General features: G+C 39.8%; 1 protein-coding gene across 3 annotated transcripts in view; it reads left to right on the forward strand.

Annotated features, from left to right (window-relative positions):
* Positions 1-19,344, forward strand: part of XKR4 (XK related 4) — a 439,957-nt gene that overhangs the window by 412,206 nt on the left and 8,407 nt on the right. Inside the window, exon 3 of one of the 3 annotated variants that reach the window (XR_004279661.1) lies at positions 9,739-13,251. Coding sequence is in view for 1 of the 3 variants with exons in the window: in XM_032316495.1 (XP_032172386.1) it covers positions 9,739-10,685 (947 nt within the window). In the remaining 2 variants the exon portion in view is untranslated. Of the gene's footprint in view, positions 1-9,738; positions 17,358-19,344 lie in introns of those variants that run through there. The other 2 variants (XR_004279662.1, XM_032316495.1) reach the window with 2 other exon arrangements.

Here is a 19,344-nt window from a genome sequence, read left to right on the forward strand (position 1 = left end):
AGAAAATGGAAAGGAAAGAAAAGCGTTATTTTCCTCCTAGTGCTCATGTTTCTGATCCTTTTTGTAAAAAAAATCCAAAATGGGATCCTTTAGCCTGGGAACAAATACGGTCATTGTGAGCCTGATGGAGCAGATATGGTAGGAACCCTGTGGGAGCCCGCTGCCTGAAGAGGTGGCACTGTTCCAGGGTCGTGTCCATTTCTCCATGCTGTCATCCGTGAGAGAGTTGAGAGCTCACTTCACTTGTTCATACCTCACATCCTTGTTGCAGATAGCCATACCCGTCTTCATAGTGGACAGAGTTTAGAATCTGTGAGTCCCACTGCCTGCCCTCCTTGGGCAAGTTACTTAACACTTTGCATCTCTGTTTCCCTGAGTGCAAAACAGCACTTGCCTCAAAGTGTTATCGTGAACTTCAGATGCAACAAAGGACGTAGATACCCAGCACACCCCAGTGCACAAAGCAAGGGCCCAAAAAATGCTTGCTCTTCCTTTATTTGTTAATGATTATGAGCCTCACATGTGCTAAGGAAACCATAATGGTTTTTGACTTCAGGAAATCAATATTATATGGCCATCTAAAATTCAATGTCTCCTTTGTTTGGTTAGGGACTGAACTTCTAGGAGAAAAAGTTGTGTGAGTGATGGTAAAATAGTACATGGTATGAATTGTTAAATGATCATCTCACCTGCTTAGCTGAGAAGGGTGGTGTTTGTAAGTCATCCGTTGCCAAATTACTGGTGAGGAACTACCTTAAATTTCCATCAAAAATGTTGAAATTGACAAGATGAAAAAATGGGATGAAAGGAAGGGAAATCGAGATGTGTGAAATCAAGAGAATGGGCAAATACATAATATGAGAGCGCCTACTGGATGACAAATGCACTAATTTCAGAAACTGATACACGAAAGAGAGACAGATGTCAGGGACAATGGTCAGCCATCGGACACAGATCCAGCCCTTTTGGGTAGACATGTCCATCATTGACTACATGAAGATGTAATGACGGCAGGTATGCTGGGGTGCAGCACGAAGAACAAATGGAAGATGACAGGATTTGGGTGACAAGTAACAGGATTTGAGTTGGAGGGTAGGAAAGATTTTCTTAAGGAGTGATGCAGGAAGAAGTAGCTTTCAAGAGGGCGCCCAGCATTTCCTGTCTCTAGGAAGAAAATGCAATCTTTTAAAAATTATTATTATTATTTAGATTTTATTTATTTGCAAAAGAGAGACAGAGATAGCAAGGGGCAGCCCAAGTGGGGAATAGAGGGAGAAACAGGCTCCCCGCTAAGCAAGGAGCCTGAAGCAAAGCTCGATCCCAGGACCCTGGGATCATGACCTGAGCTGAAGGCAGACGCTTAACTGACTGAGCCACCCAGGCACCTGAAAATGCAGTCTTTTTTAGCATGTGAAGAATGGAGACAAGGCAGTTTATCTGAAGCATGGAGAGGGGACAGGATGAGACAGGGAGGTCGGGTGGTCTTGAGAGCTACTGGGCGACGCTTTCCAAAATGTGCTGGTAAAACATCAGGGATCAGCCAGTTAGTTTCTAGCTCAGTCCTTCTGCCTTCTGGCCTTCTATCTTAGTCAATACAGGGAAAGGGACGTTCAGGAAAGGGAGGACGCAGGAAGATTCACATTCAAGAAGGAGCGGATTCAAGGGGACGTCCAGAAGCGTCCCCTGCTGGCCAAATTCATCTTCCCTGGTGATGGTTACTGATTCTCCAGAAACGGTACCTCTATTGTATTATTCCCTCTGTTTTTGTAGATACTTGAAATTTTGCATAATAATGAATGTTTTAAGTTAAAAATAAAAGAGCCCCTTCTTACCAGTGGCAATTTGGTTATAAGCATATGTCAGTGGTCGGGTGTTTCCCTGAGACCCGAACCTTGGGCTGGCCTTTTGCAGGGGAAGGGTTGCAATGGCCCTCCCTCAGGAGGAGAAAAGAGACAGGCTCATTCTGTTTGTTGAAGAATCAAAGAGTTAGAGTACTTGCTTCAATTCCCCGAACCTCCTACATCTGGAGAATTGGGCTATAAATCCTATGAAGCATTCTCTGGGGATTTCCAAGAATTGTTTACACCCAGACCACAAACAACATGACAGGAGTACAGACTTTATTTCTCAGTGTTTTGGCATTTGCAGCTCAGATTGAAATTGCAAAAAGGCAGAGGAGAGCAATGAAGAATTGTGCACATTTTTTGAATAGCTCATCCTCTCTGTGGTTCCAGCTTTATATCTGGAACACTCTCTCTCCCTATTTCTTCCTCTCTCTTGCTCTCTCCCTTCCTTTCTACCTTTCCTTCTGCCTTGCTTTCTCTCTCTCAAAGTGCCACTTGCCAATTCCTTTTTTTTTTAAGATTTTATTTATTTATTTCACAGAGAGAGATCATGAGAAGGCAGAGAGGCAGGCAGAGAGAGAAAGGGAAAAGCAGGCTCCCCAGTGAGCAGAAAGCCTGAAGTGGGGCTCGATCCCAGGACCCTGGGATCATGACCTGAGCAGAAGGTAGAGGTTTAACCCACTGAGCCACCCAGGCGCCCCTCGAAGTGCCAATTCTTAACATGATTCCAGACACCATACCAGGCACTAGAGGACAGGAAGGTAAATGAAGCAGAGTACTCATCCTTACCTGAATGTCCACTCTAGCAAGCAACACCATAATTAAATTAAATTTAAGTTAAATAATTAACATTAACATGATATAGATTAAAGCACAAAATCAAACATAATTTTAGACCAGCATATGTGCCCTGAAAGAAGAGTATGGCATACCTTACATGAAAACATGGTTTGGGGGCGCCTGGGTGGCTCAGTGGGTTAAAGCCTCTGCCTTTGGCTCAGGTCATGATCCCAGGGTCCTGGGATCAAGCCCCGCGTTGGGCTCTCTGCTCAGCCTTCTTCCCTTCCTCTCTCTCTGCCTGCTTCTCTGCCTACTTGTGATCTTCGTCTGTCAAATAAATAAAATCTTTTAAAAAAAAAAACAAAACATGGTTTGTAGAGAGAATGAATTTACACTCAGGAGGCAGAATTAGCCTCTCCTAGTCTAGAGGTCCCCAAATCAAAACAGTTTCTTGCATGATAATATTTTCAAAGTTCTTATATCCCATATCAGCCCCCTTTCTTTCTATCCCTTCAGAAAGGAAATGTTTAAATCGAGATGGTGAGGTTTTACCCACACCTCCTTCCATATCCCCCATCAACCATACTCTGAGCTGTTATTTTGTCCTAAACAAAATGTGAAAAAATTTTTACAGCTGTCATTAAGATCGCACTCAGGGGACACCTGGGTGGCTCAGTCAGTTAAGCCTCTGCCTTCTGCTTAGGTCATGACCTAGGATCCTGGGATCCAGTCCCATATAGGGCTTCTCAGCAGGGAACCCGCTTCTCCGTCTGCCTGCCGCTCCCCCTGCTTGTGCTCTCTTTCTCTCTGACACATAAATACATAAAATCTTTAAAAAAAAAAAAAAGACTACATTTAGATCCAACTTAGAGCAAAATTATAAGAAAACGAGTCACTTATTATTTAAAAAAAAAAAAAAGTTAACAGTGATGAAACCTTTCAATGGGAACTCCTTGAAGGCAAATCTGGATTTGGATCAAAGCCATGGGATTCAGAGTAAGGGCTGGAGACAAGCAGGTAGAACAGACCATGGACATTGAAATAGAGTAACTTCCTTTCTCATTCTGAATTTATTTGAGTTTTAGGAACAGTTGGAAGGTTACATTTGGGCAACATCAAACCTTAGTTCATTAATACAACTACTGTTTAAAAAATAATTCTACCCCATGTCATGTTCCCCCAAGAAATGGGGGGAAAAAAGTGAAGAAGAACAAAGCAGAAGCAAAGCAGGGGAGAAGGACAGACTGACTGACAGGAGAAGAAAGAGAAGGAGGAAGAGGACATAAAAGAGACATGGAAACACCAGTAGGGAAAAGACATATATAAGAAGTAAGGAGAAAAGAGGGAAAAAAGCAAAAACTTTGTTGTTCACTTAGACCACACGATATTGATTTCCATCAGTTTCCTTTGAAATGCTAATTAGCTGACTAGCTAGTATTAGACTCAAAATCCTCATTCTGAAAAAAAATCTTTATTCGAAATGGAAAAATACCTCAGTCTTCCTCTGAGGAACTAGTCTCTGAATTACTAAGCAATGTCTATAACAGTTCTTGGAAGCCAGAAGTAGTCCCCACGCCATTTAGAGGTTTTTAAAGAAAACTCTTAGATCATATTTCCAAAGGTATTACATCCCTTACCAAACCGTATCCAAATATATAGATATTCAGCTCAAAATGATAGAATAAACTGTCACCCTGACTTTATGGTCATTGAATTATCTTATTCAAAGTCAGATCAATTTTTTGGGCTGCCATGAGAAAACAAAAACAAAACACCTGGGGTCAGCTGGACTCAATTCAGTGGCAGGGGTTTATTGGAAGGAACAACTTCTCCTCTATCCTCTTGGTTCTGTGTCTGAGGGCCTGCAAATTAAATCGACAAACAGATTAGCAAGACAAAATACAGATTTAATTACATATATAATCACGTGTGTAATCATGTGTATAAATATGTAAATTATGTATGTAATTATGTATATACACGCAGGAGTTTTCAGGGAAATGTGACCCCAAGGAGGTCATTAGATTTTGGAGTTTATCTTAATAGGGGATGTAGTGGGGTAGAGGACACTTCTGGGAGAACAAATGACTTCTTAAAAGCAGGGGAGAAAGGGCATTTATGGAAAAACAAAAGACTTTTGGAGTGGTAAAGCACTTAAGAAAGTAGATGGGAGATATAATAGTTTCGTGATAGTCTATTTGGGTGTGGTGCCAACTTCTCCTCTCCAAGAAGATTCAAGTTGCTCCTGGGGAGGAGAGCATTTATGACAGTCGAGTTCTTTTAAGATGCTCTGATTTTAGGCAGATAAGAGATTCCAGGAACTCAAATGCCTTCGGCTCAAAATAATTTTTACGCCGCAGTGGTTTATTCTGGACCCCTTCATATGCAACGCAACCAAATGGCACATATTGTGAACACTTGGATTTGGATGGATTTACAATCCGGTTATTTGTCCGTCTGTCAAGCTGCCTACCGAATCATCTTCTTAGAACTGTGGCAGCCTACCCAAAAATTCATGTTCTCTCGCATTCTGAGAAGGGTATTACACTAACAATAGGGGCATAGAGGAAGAAGAATTGTCTTCTTTCCACAAGAAAGCAAGCACTGTCATCTACAGCCAGAGTTTTTTGAGGCATCCGATCAAGGGTACACGAAGCACTCAGACTGTAGGCCTGTGGGTTCTCAGGGAGATAATCAGACGCACAGCTCTGGGGTCGGAGAAGTCTGGTGCAGGGATGGTTTCCCTGAGTGCTGAGGTGGATGAAATATTTGGGTGGAGATGCAGGAGAGCAGGGAATCTCCCAGGGAGAGGCCTCGAGGGGATGAGGCCCGGGAGCAACATCCCCACCAATGCCAGTAGCTCAAGGATGAGCAGATAAAGGAGAAACAAGAAACAAATAGAAGGAAAAACGGGAAAACTACAAGTCTGAAATAAAGGATAAGAGATTCAGTCAAGCGAAGGACAATTGTTGGGGTAAAAGGAGTTTGTAATCCCCAGGGAGGTAGCTCCTGCGGAGGAAAAGCTGGTATACAGACACAGGAGAATAACTGACTGGGTCTTTTCCCCAGGAAGCAGAGGGTTAGCTTTGAAGTAGAAAGAAAATTTTCATCAGAAACAAGCTTTGGGAAGAAAAGAGGGAAAATCATGTAACCCTTCTAAGGGAGACTTGGTTTCTTTTCTATAAAATGAGATCGTTGCACTAGATAAGCTTTGAGGTCTTATCTATTTTAACATTTTAATAAATAATAGAATCTCACTGAGTCCTCCATAGCTGTTTTGAGAGTTTGATTTTAGAATGAAGTTTTGTAACTGATATGCTATTCATTATTTTGAAGCAAAATACTGAGGGACACATCCTATACTTCTTGGAACTGCTGAAAGAATCCTTATTATTTTGATATCTTAAGGGTGTGTGGGGGGAATTGTTCAGTGTCACTTGTGTAATATTCCAGCTTGGGATATGTAACCTGAATATCTAACCATGAGGAAACAAGCAAATCCAAAACAAAGAACACTCTTCTTTTTTTTTTTTTTTGGTACAGTACTCACCCCAAAAATGCCAATGTCAAAAAGGCAGAGAAAAAAAGTTGGTGGAAATATTACTGATTAAAGAAAACTAAGCTGATAAGACAACTAAATGCAATATCTGATTCCAGACTCAATTCTCTACCACAGGAAAAAATACTATAATGGACACTGTTAAAGTCAATTGATGAAACTGGAATATTGATAGTGGATACAGAAGATAAGAAAAAAGTATTATATCAATGTTAAATTGACTACAGTTGATAAATTTACTGTAGCTATCTAAAAGAATACCTCTTCATAATAAATAGACACTGATATATTTTAAGGTAAAGGGCCATCGTCTTAGCCCTTTTGAGCTGCTATAACAAATATTATAGGCTGTGTAGTTTATAAATAGCATAAATATATTGCTCACAGTTCTGGAAGCTGGAAGTCTAAGATCAGGGTACTGGCAGGGTCTGGTGAGAGCTCTCTCCTGGGTTAAAGACTTCTCATTGTAATCTTAGGTGGCAGAAGGGGCATCAGGAGCTCTAAGGGGCCTCTTTTATAAAGCAGTAATCCCATTCATAATTTAAGAAGGCCCCTTCTATTAATACCATCTTCCTTAAGGGTTAGGATTTCAACATATAAATGGAAGGGGACAGAAACATTCAGGCCATAGTTGTCATGATGTATGCAATTTACTCTCAAATGGTTGAGAGAGAAAAAGGCGGGGGTGGGCAGTGATAAAGCAAAGGAGGCCAAGTGATAATCTGGACAAAGAGTACATAGGTGTTCAATGTACTTCTTAAAATTCTTCCAGTTCTTATGTTAAGTTTGAAATTATTTTCAAATAAAAAGTTAAAATATACATTGTTAGCTAAAGTGGTACTTAGAGTTCTATGTGCTAGCCCCAGAAGTTCCAGAGAATTCTACTTTAACAATAATGCAGTGCCTTACTGAGGGACTCTTTCTTGAAGCAACTGAGCTGATATAAGTTGTGTAGGCAACCAAAAAATTAAGCATTTTGTGGTAATGTGAATTTGTAATAAAGAATAACTCTAAGATTGTCCATATTTTCTGGTCAGGCATATGTTTGTCTTATAAAAATTAATTGCTAAACAGAAGGGGGAAAGTAAAATCAATCAGGGAAATTCTAATTGTTGCTAAAGCAGAGAATTCACAAAGGAGATGGTCATCAATGGACATGAACTTTGCCTTGGCTATAGGAAAAAATTGACTTTGTAAATTTTAAGATACAAAGAAAGCAAAGCTAATAGAAAATTTCTCCTTTTCTACTGCAAGGATATTGTCTTACCAAGTTCCTAGAGTGTTCTGGAGCAGGCTGAGTTACTTTTTTAGGACATGCAATAAAAGGGGTGAAGATTACAGAGGAATCTGGACTAAGCCAATTTTCCAATTCTTTTAAGTGAGACAACAGATGATCTTATGATGCTGTGTATGTAAGGTTTTTTTGTTTGTTTGTTTGTTTGTTTGTTTTTACTATTTGTCACTGATTTGAAAACCAGTCTTTAATAAGGTCTGCCTGTGAAAACTGGTACCATCTGGAGTATGACCACTTCTCATGCTTTATCCACCTGACCAGCAATGCAGCCATCTTCCTGAAGATGGCGCTGTGCGTGAGCACGTCCCCAGAGCATGGGGTTTGAAAAGGAAGGGGTTTTCCCGTGTCGTCTCCACGCTGGGGTGCCACACACACACACACACACACACACACACACACACACACACACAAGGAGGACAGGGTATTCTTCAGAACAATCCAAAGAGCAAATGCTACGGAAAAAGATGGTACAGATAAAGAACGAGGTCATGAGCAGCTCCTATGCCACTCAAAGGTGTTGGGATTAAAATAGCACCACCTTTTGTTCTTATGTTCTAAACTGAAAATAAGGCTATGGTTCTCAAAGTCATTATTCCATGACCTTTATTTTCCATTGTCTCGCCTTTTTTCTCCTAATTTTTCTTCCTACCTTCTCTTTTCACTTCCAAATTTGCTTTACAACTGATGTCAGTGTTTTCCACCCCATAGAAATTATATTACCATTAAAAATAACAACAACAAAAGAGAGAAATATTTTAAGCACACGAAAATATTATCAAAAATTCCTTTGTGTCCTGATCTCTGACTTAAAATATTGCCATAACCACTAGAGAATTATGATACTGGAAGACTTTTGTGTTGGCCAGAAAGATCCAGAGTAAGATGTGTGCATTCTGCTAGCTTGATTGGGGGTGGAAATGAGAAGTGGCCATTGGAAAATATTTTCTTGTCAATATTGTCTTTTGGAGTTCACCTCACTCAAGGAGAATGTGTAAGAAATGATTGTTGAGGTTGACTGTTTTTTCCATCAATTAGTGTGCCTCGTTCCCACAAGAGTAATTTTTTTTTCCAATTCATTTTTCAAGGATCATAGACAACAGATTTTCTCTATCAAAATATAAAAGCAAAGTACCAGTTCCGCCACAAGTTCTTGGCAATCCTTCCTCTACTTTTTCCCTTCTCTTCCAAAGACTAGAATGTGGCCTGGTTATGATTAGTATCTGTGGAGGAAAACCAGCTGGACCTTAAAACACAAAACCTATTCTTAGTCTTGATAAGTCTTGTCACAGCATATTGCGTAGTATGCAGATTGATTAATGTTTCTGTGGCAAAGTGAATTCTCCATACGAGCTCTCTCCCAAAGGAGGCCAGTGTGTTTTCAGGTAAACCAAGTCCATGTCTGGACCAACCAAGTGATGCTTCAGACACCACAGAGGGAGGAAAAGTGGAGGGAATTAATAAAAGTTACTTTCCCAAAATTTGTAAACACACTTCTCTAGAAGTACAATCTTCCCCCTACAAAAGAGTAAGTGGTGAGTGATGGTGCAGACAGACCTTCTTCTAAGGGAAGAGCAGTAAGGAACAGACAAAAGCTGTAGGAAGAATTATGTTCAGATTATAGCAGGACAAACTACATCCCAGGTAAGACAAGAAACATCGCCAAGGAGGTTTTATGGCCTCCTGTTCTTATTTGTAAGAAGAGTAAACTTTCTCTTGTGAATGAAGTGCATTTATTCTTGTTTAGAAGCAGAAAGGTAAACCAGCTAGCCCCTCATGTTTCCGGTGATTATTTATCTCTTTCATCCATAGAATCTCAAAGCTGTCAGGAACCTTGCACAACATCCCCTTTCTAAAAGAGGACACCAGTTTAAACGACTGTCCAACGTCATACAGAGTTGACAGAGCAACCCAGTGTGTCAACCTCCAGTCCATGGTCGTTTTCAAATTCCACAAAACCACCTGCTAAGTTTATCTATTTCCACCATATACACGGAAAGTTCAGCCCCCACCTGCTTTCCTGATCCCACACCCCCATGTGTGTTATGAGCAGCATTCCCACTTAATGTTATGACTTCTCCATATGGTTGGGCCCACAGAGGACAGACACTAGGAACCCCATCTGAGCTAGAACTCCGAGAAATAAAGAGCTTTGCTGAGGTCACAGCTAGCCTGTCCCAAGCCCCCAGTACCACGTGCCTTATTTTCAGGGGACAGTACTGCATCTCACTTTTGACAGAATGTCTTCCTTTTTGCCTTTGTAGGTTTCACAGCAGCAGCCTCCCTTGTGTCTTTGGCTTGGGCCTTGGCCTCCTACCAGAAGGCCCTCCGGGACTCTCGAGATGACAAGAAGCCTATCAGCTACATGGCGGTTGTCATCCAGTTCTGCTGGCACTTCTTTACCATTGCCGCCAGAGTCATCACCTTCGCCCTCTTTGCCTCGGTTTTCCAGCTGTACTTTGGGATCTTCATCGTCCTCCACTGGTGCATCATGACCTTCTGGATCGTCCACTGTGAGACAGAATTCTGCATCACCAAATGGGAAGAGATTGTGTTCGATATGGTGGTGGGGATCATCTACATCTTCAGCTGGTTCAACGTCAAGGAAGGCAGGACACGCTGCAGGCTCTTCATTTACTATTTTGTGATCCTATTGGAAAATACAGCCTTGAGTGCCCTCTGGTACCTCTACAAGGCTCCCCAGATTGCAGATGCATTTGCCATCCCAGCGCTGTGTGTGGTATTCAGCAGCTTTTTAACTGGCGTCGTTTTTATGCTGATGTACTATGCCTTCTTTCACCCCAATGGACCCCGATTCGGGCAGTCACCAAGTTGTGCTTGTGAGGACCCAGTCGCTGCCTTCACTCTGCCTCCAGAAGTGGCCACGAGCACACTCCGGTCCATCTCCAACAACCGCAGCGTCGCCAGCGACCGCGACCAGAAATTCGCAGAGCGGGATGGGTGCGTACCTGTCTTTCAGGTGAGGCCCACTGCCCCCTCCACACCATCCTCTCGCCCACCCCGGATTGAAGAATCTGTCATTAAAATTGACCTGTTCAGGAATAGGTACCCGGCGTGGGAGAGACACGTTTTGGACCGAAGCCTTCGAAAGGCCATTCTAGCCTTTGAATGTTCCCCGTCTCCTCCAAGGCTGCAGTACAAAGATGATGCCCTTATTCAGGAGCGGTTGGAGTATGAAACCACTTTATAAAATAGAAGGCCTCGGAGGAGCCACAACCTCCAGTGAAGGGGTAACAGCAGGGCCGTGGCAATAATGAAACTGTCCTAGAATAGGGCAACGGGCTGTAATGTGCTTCGTCGGACCCTCCGTCAGCTGACCGCCTGCTGCTGGCCTCCTTTCAAAAGAGCAGCTGAAGGGAAAGAACCGAACCGAACCGTGCCTGCTCAGTAGGACTCCTTGTTGCTACCAGCCCCTCCTGCCCACTTTTAGCGTGTCCACCAGAGGGTACTATGAGCACGGAAAACATTGCCTCCAATCAATAGGGTGTTTTGATGGAGTTAACTGATCTTTGCATAAAAATATACTCAATCACATACACACATACACACACACACATACACACACATGCTAACACACACGGCACCAGTCCTCTGTCAAAATAGCTTAGATGATTTCTTTTCTAGATGCAAAGCTCTGATTCTGAATATAAAAACAAAGAGAGAGAGAATATATCCTTCAAGACTCCAGAAAAAAACAAAACAAAACAAAAAATAGTACTACTTAGAAAAGAATTTCATAGACCATTCTCATTTGGAAACCACTACCATGCGTTCAAATCCCACCACGGACAGCAAACTCAACTGTCGTTTACATATGTATTCAAATCAATGGAATGGTTCATTTTCAACACATTTCAGGATTTGTTTTTTATTTTAAATTTCAGTCGAGAACATCCTTTCTGACAGAAATCCTATGCAGCACATCTATGGTTTTCGACAAGACCAAGGAGCTCAGTGATTTCATGATGTAAATTAAATGAAAATCATGGTTCAGTATTCAGTTGCAAAAATTTAATAAGTACATGAAGAGGAAGCAGGGAAACAAGGCAAAAACGAGCATCTGACTTCCCAGCCTGCCGCAGTTCACCGGGGCAGGGAGGTGCAGAGCGGCAGGAGAGAAACATGCTGAACTGGGTGTTTCGAGACACAGAAAAGCGTGGCTCTGTGTGACGGCTACGGAGCATGCCATGCCACACCCTCCTAGTGCCAAACAGCATCCAACCACAGGACTGACGTGGAAGTCCCAAACACCGGAGAACGAGCGGCATGAGCCCCCCAAACGTGGACGTGAGAGCATACCATCACATTCCCCATTGTGTACAGACTAACCCCCCCAATCCAAGGTCAAAGTGATGTGTCTTTTAGAGGCTTTGGGACACTTTTTAGTAAGTATAAGCAGACAATGCAGTGAATATGCTATGAGAAAACCTTCCAAATTGATTGAGGGCTTATCACTAGATCCAGCTAAGATTTGTATTTGAACCATTTGTACAGTCGCACTCTTACAACAAACTTCTGGGTTTTAAATACCTCCGTACAGCAAGTAAACGTTCCCTGCTTTCTGTTCCCAGTGTCCTCGGTCATGGTGCTTTTTGTTGCATTAAAAGTGCCGGTCAAACTTTGATAGTATTTTTTTATAGTTGGTGCAGAGTGGAATAACTCATGGATTATTTCAATATTTTTGTAATAAAAATATAGGGTATACATATAGGCATCATCACTTTTTTTATAGACCTGGAATTGTTTAAAATACTTTAAGCATCATAATTACTTGGGATGTCAGAAACTGATCCACAAATTTCGTCAGCCTGCCTCAGCACATTAAGAACGCTTGTGTCTTACAAGATCACCCAATTTTGCAATGTTGGTGCCCCCAGGAACCTGGCCAGGGGTGCTATCAGAATATCAGGTGACAAGAGAATCAGCTTAACTAGAAAGGGCTTGTCAAGACTGGCCAATGTTTCCCAGGATGTGAAAGCTATAAATGATTACTTTCATCCATCCATTCTCACAAATCTGACCACAGTGGAAGATGTCTTAAACTTCCTTCCCTGGTTTTATATTAACCCAACTTATATATTAACTATTAGTCAAGTCACTAAAAAAAAAAAAAAAAAAAAAAAAATGATGAGAGAGAGGGAGAGAAGAGAAAAAGTCCGTTTAGCTTAATTATTCGGTTATTTGGACTGTACAATCCACTTAAATTAGTCATGTTCAATAGCCACCTGCTGTAGTGGGTACGTCATAGAGACTGCTGTCCCCGTCACATCCACAGGAAATGGCAGAGGGCTCAACCTATGACTTCCTTTGGTACAAAGCCCTAGAGCAATATTTTAAAAATAGCTGTTTTTTGTTTTTTGTTTTTTTTTATCAGTAGACATATTTTCCTAGTGCTCCATGATTTGATCCTCCAAGCAAGATTTCCACTAAAAAATAATAACCTCTTGTTCGGATGTGAAAAGATTACCTAGTCGCCAGTAGAGGCCCAGGAAGACGCTCTTCTTGTCAGCAATTGGTGAAAACATTGCACCCCCATTGTAGAAGGAAAAAAATTATTATATTGGCAAAAATTCTTCACTTTTGTGCAGGACCATGAGTTATTAGCTTCCTTATTTCCAAGAAAACTTTTAATTGATGATCTTTGGAAATTGAATGGCTCAGTTGAACTATACCTTTGATTCCATGAGTAAATACCAGATTACAGATAGAGTGATCGATCAACACAAACTCAGCAGGCCCCACCATGCCTCAATCATGTAAGTCCTGAGTTATTTCTCAATTTGATCCCTCATTTAACATGTGAAGAATGGAAATGAGTGCTGTATGGATAAACAATAATGTTCTGCGCTTTGTCTTGGAGGTAAGAATACAGTTAGGAGGGTCTAAGACGTTTGCATTTCTCAGTGATTTCCCAAATACTGTGAATACTCTGTTATCCAACATACTTGAAGACTGGTGTTTCAGTTAGTCAAAAATTCTTGCTAAGGAAATGACATTTCCACCATAAATTCCGAACTTTCTCAAGATTATAAGAACCAAAAAAAACATTTACTTCTGAGGAAAATCGTGACCTAATCTTCTTTCCATGATTCAGAAAATCACTTTATTGTCCTCAGATGGTGTGGTGATGAGAACCGTTATTAGTTTCTAGGTACACAGATAACAGAGAGTTTAAAGTATTAGGATTTAAAAAGATATTGTCAATGTACAAAGGAACAAAGTTTGATTTTTGTCTTTGTGTTTTAGTTCTTCCTGAGATTTCATTTTCAATCTGCTATGAAACCCTTCACAGACAGTAACCGGAAAATCCAAAAAGAACATGCTATGGTTAACATATAGATTGGAAATGCTGGATTCTTCCTCTGTGGGACCCAACCTCCCATGCCTGAGTCTACTTGGATTCTCTGAGGGGGAGGAGAGGGTTCTGCTGTTAGCACTCACTTTTTGCACAGGACCATAAAATTTTCTGACAGAAAATGTTAAACATTTTTTTTCACTTTCAAATTAGCATTTTGAAATGAAACCATATTTAAGCTTAAAGAACATATATATTTAACCATACTGAGATTTTTAAGTATTTGTGTGGAGGAAAAAAATTTTTTTCTTTGTAAATCAAAGTTTGGTTCCCCCATAATGACTGTACTTTAAATTCTCTTGGCCATTAACATTGTCCTACTTAACTATGTGCTGTCTCATTAGATAACACTGACTTTGCAGACACTCAGTTACTATCCACTTATGATAATGCCACAAACCCAGCAAATGAAATAGATTTCTTACTGACTTGGCAAGAACACACAATTCAAGTATTAGCACAATAAAATACACAATAAAATAGCACAATAAAATACAAAGATAACCCGAAGATAAATGTATAATGATGTATGTATGCTTAATTCCTAAATGCACAATCTAGTTTACCCAATGAATAAATGAGGTGATAACACTGACCACTTAAAATTGAATGGGAATCATTGAAATCTCAATGACTGTTTTTTAAAATATTGTGACATGCATATATGTTATGTATGTATATATAATACACATGTATATTTTACATATATATACACACACACACAACTAAAGGAACAGAGATGAAAAAGATGAAGTATATACTGCCCTTCCATGCATATTAACTGGTATGTTACCGACACAAGAATTTAAGTGGAAAAGCTTTTTTCTCCTCCTTTTCAGCCCAAGCTTACAGTCAATGTCTATAAGACATCCACATACTTATAAGATGGGAAATACCTAGATGCAACTTAACACTTTGAGCTTAAATAACCTGAATCACTCCTAAAATTTTCATCTTTTAAACAGTTGAATAGGATAGTCTTGAATCATTTCGGTTTCTTCCAACTGGTTGAAGCGAGCCAAGAAAAACTCTTGTGTTCTTAGCAGGATTGTGTAAGGCTACATGTTCGCCTTTCAATGTACCAAATGCCATTGAGTGGAATAGGTTCTCCCACACTGTTTAGACAAGGATCCATTTTTTTTAATGAACCATTTTCTAGACTAAATATATGCTCCCCTGCACTTGCATACATCTTTGCCATTAGCCATTACTGTTTCTATATAAAGTTTGGATGAGATGTCTGCATTTTTATGTTTCTAAGGAGAATTCCTTAAAGCCTTTTTAAAAATAGCTCAGACTGTCTTTCAGAAATAGAGCTCAGAGGATGCTTGAAGTCCATGGTTAAAACACAGCTGATCTGAGGTAGTTGTTCCTATAAACTCAGTGATGGATGCAGATCAACTCATGTTCATTTATCTTCAACAGTCCAGTGTCACTTCTAAAACAATCAAAATTATTACTTCTAGCCAGCTTGTGACTCATAACACCCTTCTTCCCCATCTGAAGCTAAGGCATTTCAACATGGCTGAGGAAGGACCATTTCCTTTTACCGCCTACTCACCCCCTGCACCATACCTCCATTTCCAAGTCTCTGGCCCTGGCCTGTCTCAGGCTGTGAAGTGATCTCAGAGGTTGGGTTGAATCTCCCCTGATCACTCAAGCAGGCTGCACTGTCCACCACAGAACTTTCTTTCTGGATCTATGTCTGGTCCAGTTGCTATCCTAGAAATGGGCATACAGAAAGATTCCATTTGGGCCTGCGATCAATAGTCTCAACAGTAGGATTACTCATTCAACAGGAAAACTCCTCAAAAATGTGGGTGGAATTGTATAAAAACACAATGAGCCATTTAATTTTGTTAATTGTAGCAATTAGGCTAGCTCGAACACAGCCTCTGTGCTCACAGCAGAAAGCCAAGTGGAAGAAATGGCAAGCAGCCATTTGCCCACAGAAATGAGGGGTTCGGAAATGCTCCCTTGAGTGTTTAAGGTATCATGTTGTTTGATCATCCATTTGAAGCTCTTTTTCTAGATCCCATAAGAAAAGAAATCAGACTCTTGTTACATGGCATGCAGTGATCTAAACCCAAAACGTAAAAAAACTCCAGTCAACTTTTGTGGTCTATGTTCTGCTCAGTAAAGGAATGGTTTCATGTCCTTGAAATGCCTCATTGTTTTGCTAAAATATTTTACTTGCAAATAGTATACTGACAAATATGTCAAAAATACTGACAAACTCAAATTTTTTCTTTGGTTATTTTTTTACCCTTAGATTTTCTTGTAGTTCAGTTTCCCATATTGATGGTAATTTACCATGACTAGGAACTTACCATATGCTCAGTGCTGGGCTATAGAACTTAACCTATATGATCTCTTTGAGTCCTCACAACCATCTACGAGTTAAGTACCACATACAGATGACAAAACCTAATCTCAGAGATGCTAAACAAATCGCCAGAGGTTCCACAACGAGGAAATAGTGGAGCTGAGAATTAAACACAACTTATAACAACTTTTAACAACTGCAAATTTTTCTAGAAAACCCAGGAATATTTTCCCACCAACATCAATTTCTGATTTGGCAAGTTTTCAGGAGAAATAAAATCATGGTCTGATGATGAAATTTTCCAGAGCAAATTGCATTTAAAGTCAAATATGTCTTCTGAGATGAAAAGTTAAAAATAAAAATCAGTGATGAGAAATGGAAATTGCTATCACTTGTAATTGAATTTTACTGCCACTCCCTAATTCACAGTAGGTAGATATGTGCTATCCTTCCATTCTGGACAACTGACCTCCTCCATGGCCCTAATCTACACTCAAGTAAGAGATAAATATAAATTAACCAGATGGTTCTTCTCTTGTATTCTATTCATGTGCTATACTGGCATCCAGTCAGACACATGGAAAAATAACCAAATTCCAATACTTACTTAGACGCTGGGACGGAGAGAGAGACAGAGAAAGAGATAGAGGAAGGAAGGCAGGGAGGAGGGAGGAAAGATAGATGAACAAACATTTGAAGTGACATTATTCTATCCCATTGCCACGATTTTTCTCTAAATTTTATGTCTTGCAGTTCATAAAATTTAATATTTAAAAGGATTATTATACCATTAGCTTGACCCATCATATAAATTGAGGAATCTTAGCTAAGATTGAAAGGTTAGGTGTAAAGAATAAAGCAAACATTTACCAAATATTTGTCGAATTGATTATAAAATGACTGATGTGTCCTTTCCCAGCTCACTTTTGATGTAATATGTCTGAGTTCTACAGGATGACAATCAAAACCCATTTGATGACATTGTATAGAAAGTTGTGTGTGATGTTGAATGAATTGTTTCTAAACAAATAGCCAGTAATAAACCCCAAATTTTCTCAACCTTGGTGTTTATATTAGAAAAATATACAGTGATCAGTCTGACTTTAATGTATGAAAAATACAAAATCTTCTCTCTTCCTACTTTGATAAGATTTAAGCAGATCTTGATGAAGATAAGTTGAATTAGACGTCACTAATTTTTTTTTTAAAGATTTTATTTATTCATTTGACACAGAGAGATCACAAGTAGGCAGAGAGGCAGGCAGAGAGAGAGAGAGGAGGAAGCAGGCTCCCCGCGGAGCAGAGAACCCGATGCGGGACTCGATCCCAGGACCCTGAGATCATGACCTGAGCCGAAGGCAGCGGCTTAACCCACTGAGCCACCCAGGCGCCCGATGTCACTAATTTTTATAGACAGTAGCATCTAAAAGAGATCTAAGTGTTACTTCAACACATTCTTTTATGGATAAGACTACCAAGATTCAAAGAGATCAGGTAGTTTTTGTAATCAGGATTCCTTCACTCATCTGTTCCATAAGCATCACCCACAGGACAAACACTGCCAGGCAAAACACAGCCAAGTGCAGAAAGAGTCTCTCACTTGTACCTTGATTATTAGTAGCAGAATAGGAGTCTTCAGACTTCAACTCCTTTTGCTCTATTACACAGCTTCTATTTTTAATATCTACATTTAATTTCATACTAGAGCAAAAAAGTAACATAGCTTTTCTAATATTATATTATGGAAGCTTCATAATAAAAAATGGCCACACACAATGACAAACATAAGATCATGATATACATATAAAGATAAGATGACAATGGTTGACTGTCTATAAAGAAAAGTAATTTTATGATTTATTTTTATGTCTCTTCAATACTAGACATTTTTAAATCAAGGTCCCAAAGCAACAAAAAGAAATTGAAATACTTTTTTGGCACATAGCACTTGACTCGAAGCAATCATAACTGAATAATCTTTGGAGATATTCCTGAGAACCCCTTTTAACAAGAGGCATGAAATGAGGAAGAGTCTGAAGACTTTTCTAATAGGCTACTTCTCTGATCTTCCAGAGAAATACCCTTCATTAGCCCCTATGCTATATTTCCAGCATAGTATTTATTTAGGAATAACACATTTTCAGAACTAAGCCTCCATTACTGCAACCTGAGAGGTTGGTCTAAAGCCATGCTTCCCATGCCCAGGAGAGCAACACTGTGCCTATTACATTCAGAAGTCAGGACAGCCAGACTCACCTCATTAACCATCCTGACATATGCAACCATGTCTCTCCCTGCAATATGGCCAGGTGGCTGGCTCCCCACAGATGCAGGAAGTATATTGCTTCAAGGTAACTATTAACTTGCATAACTAATTTGCTCCAAGTGAAATAATTCTGATCAGGGAATGCATAAACCCAAAGGTTCTCTAAGAAGTAAAAGGAAAGAGAAAAAAAAAAAGATAAATTTGTATAAGGCATAATAATTCAAAGAATTCCTTGGTGAGTCCTGTTAAGCCTCAATATAACAGTTGGTGTAATAACGGTGGGAAGTGTGAGGCATGGCTTCTAAGTTCAAGCCACTATAAGTAGTTCATTACTGTGATTACTGCTATTTTAGCCATTGCACTAGCCAAGAAGAGTACAGTTGTTGATATGATGTTTGCAGAGCAAAGATCATGATAATAAAACAGATCAACGTCAAAACTAATTAATCAATTTGATAAGTAAATATTACCAGCCTAGTACCAACACAAAATGTTTTCTTATGTTCTTATTAAAACCTGTCACCTAACTCTGTTATTAGAATTTCAAAAAATGTAAAGTTTCATGTTTTTATTATACTTCCATCTATCAGATGAAGCTAGTGGCCCTCTCCTCTCTCCGCTTGATTTGCATTAAAATGGAACTAATCAAATTCTTATTTCATTTAAGTGCTACAAATATTAACAAATGGAGATGTTGTGTTTGAGCTAATTTAAGTTAACTGTTCTAGTGGCATTCTGATATGGGGTTGTATCAACTCAACACTCTTATTATTCCAAATTAATCCATTTATCAGTAAGTTCTACATCACCCCAGAGTGGATTGAAAATATAGTTCAGGTTTCTATCATTGTGTGAAATTCCTATTTTGATTACAAACCAGGCAAACGTTGTCTTAATTGACA

This window comes from Mustela erminea, chromosome 16 (assembly GCF_009829155.1).
Source record: "Mustela erminea isolate mMusErm1 chromosome 16, mMusErm1.Pri, whole genome shotgun sequence".
Taxonomy (NCBI): Eukaryota; Metazoa; Chordata; class Mammalia; order Carnivora; family Mustelidae; genus Mustela; species Mustela erminea.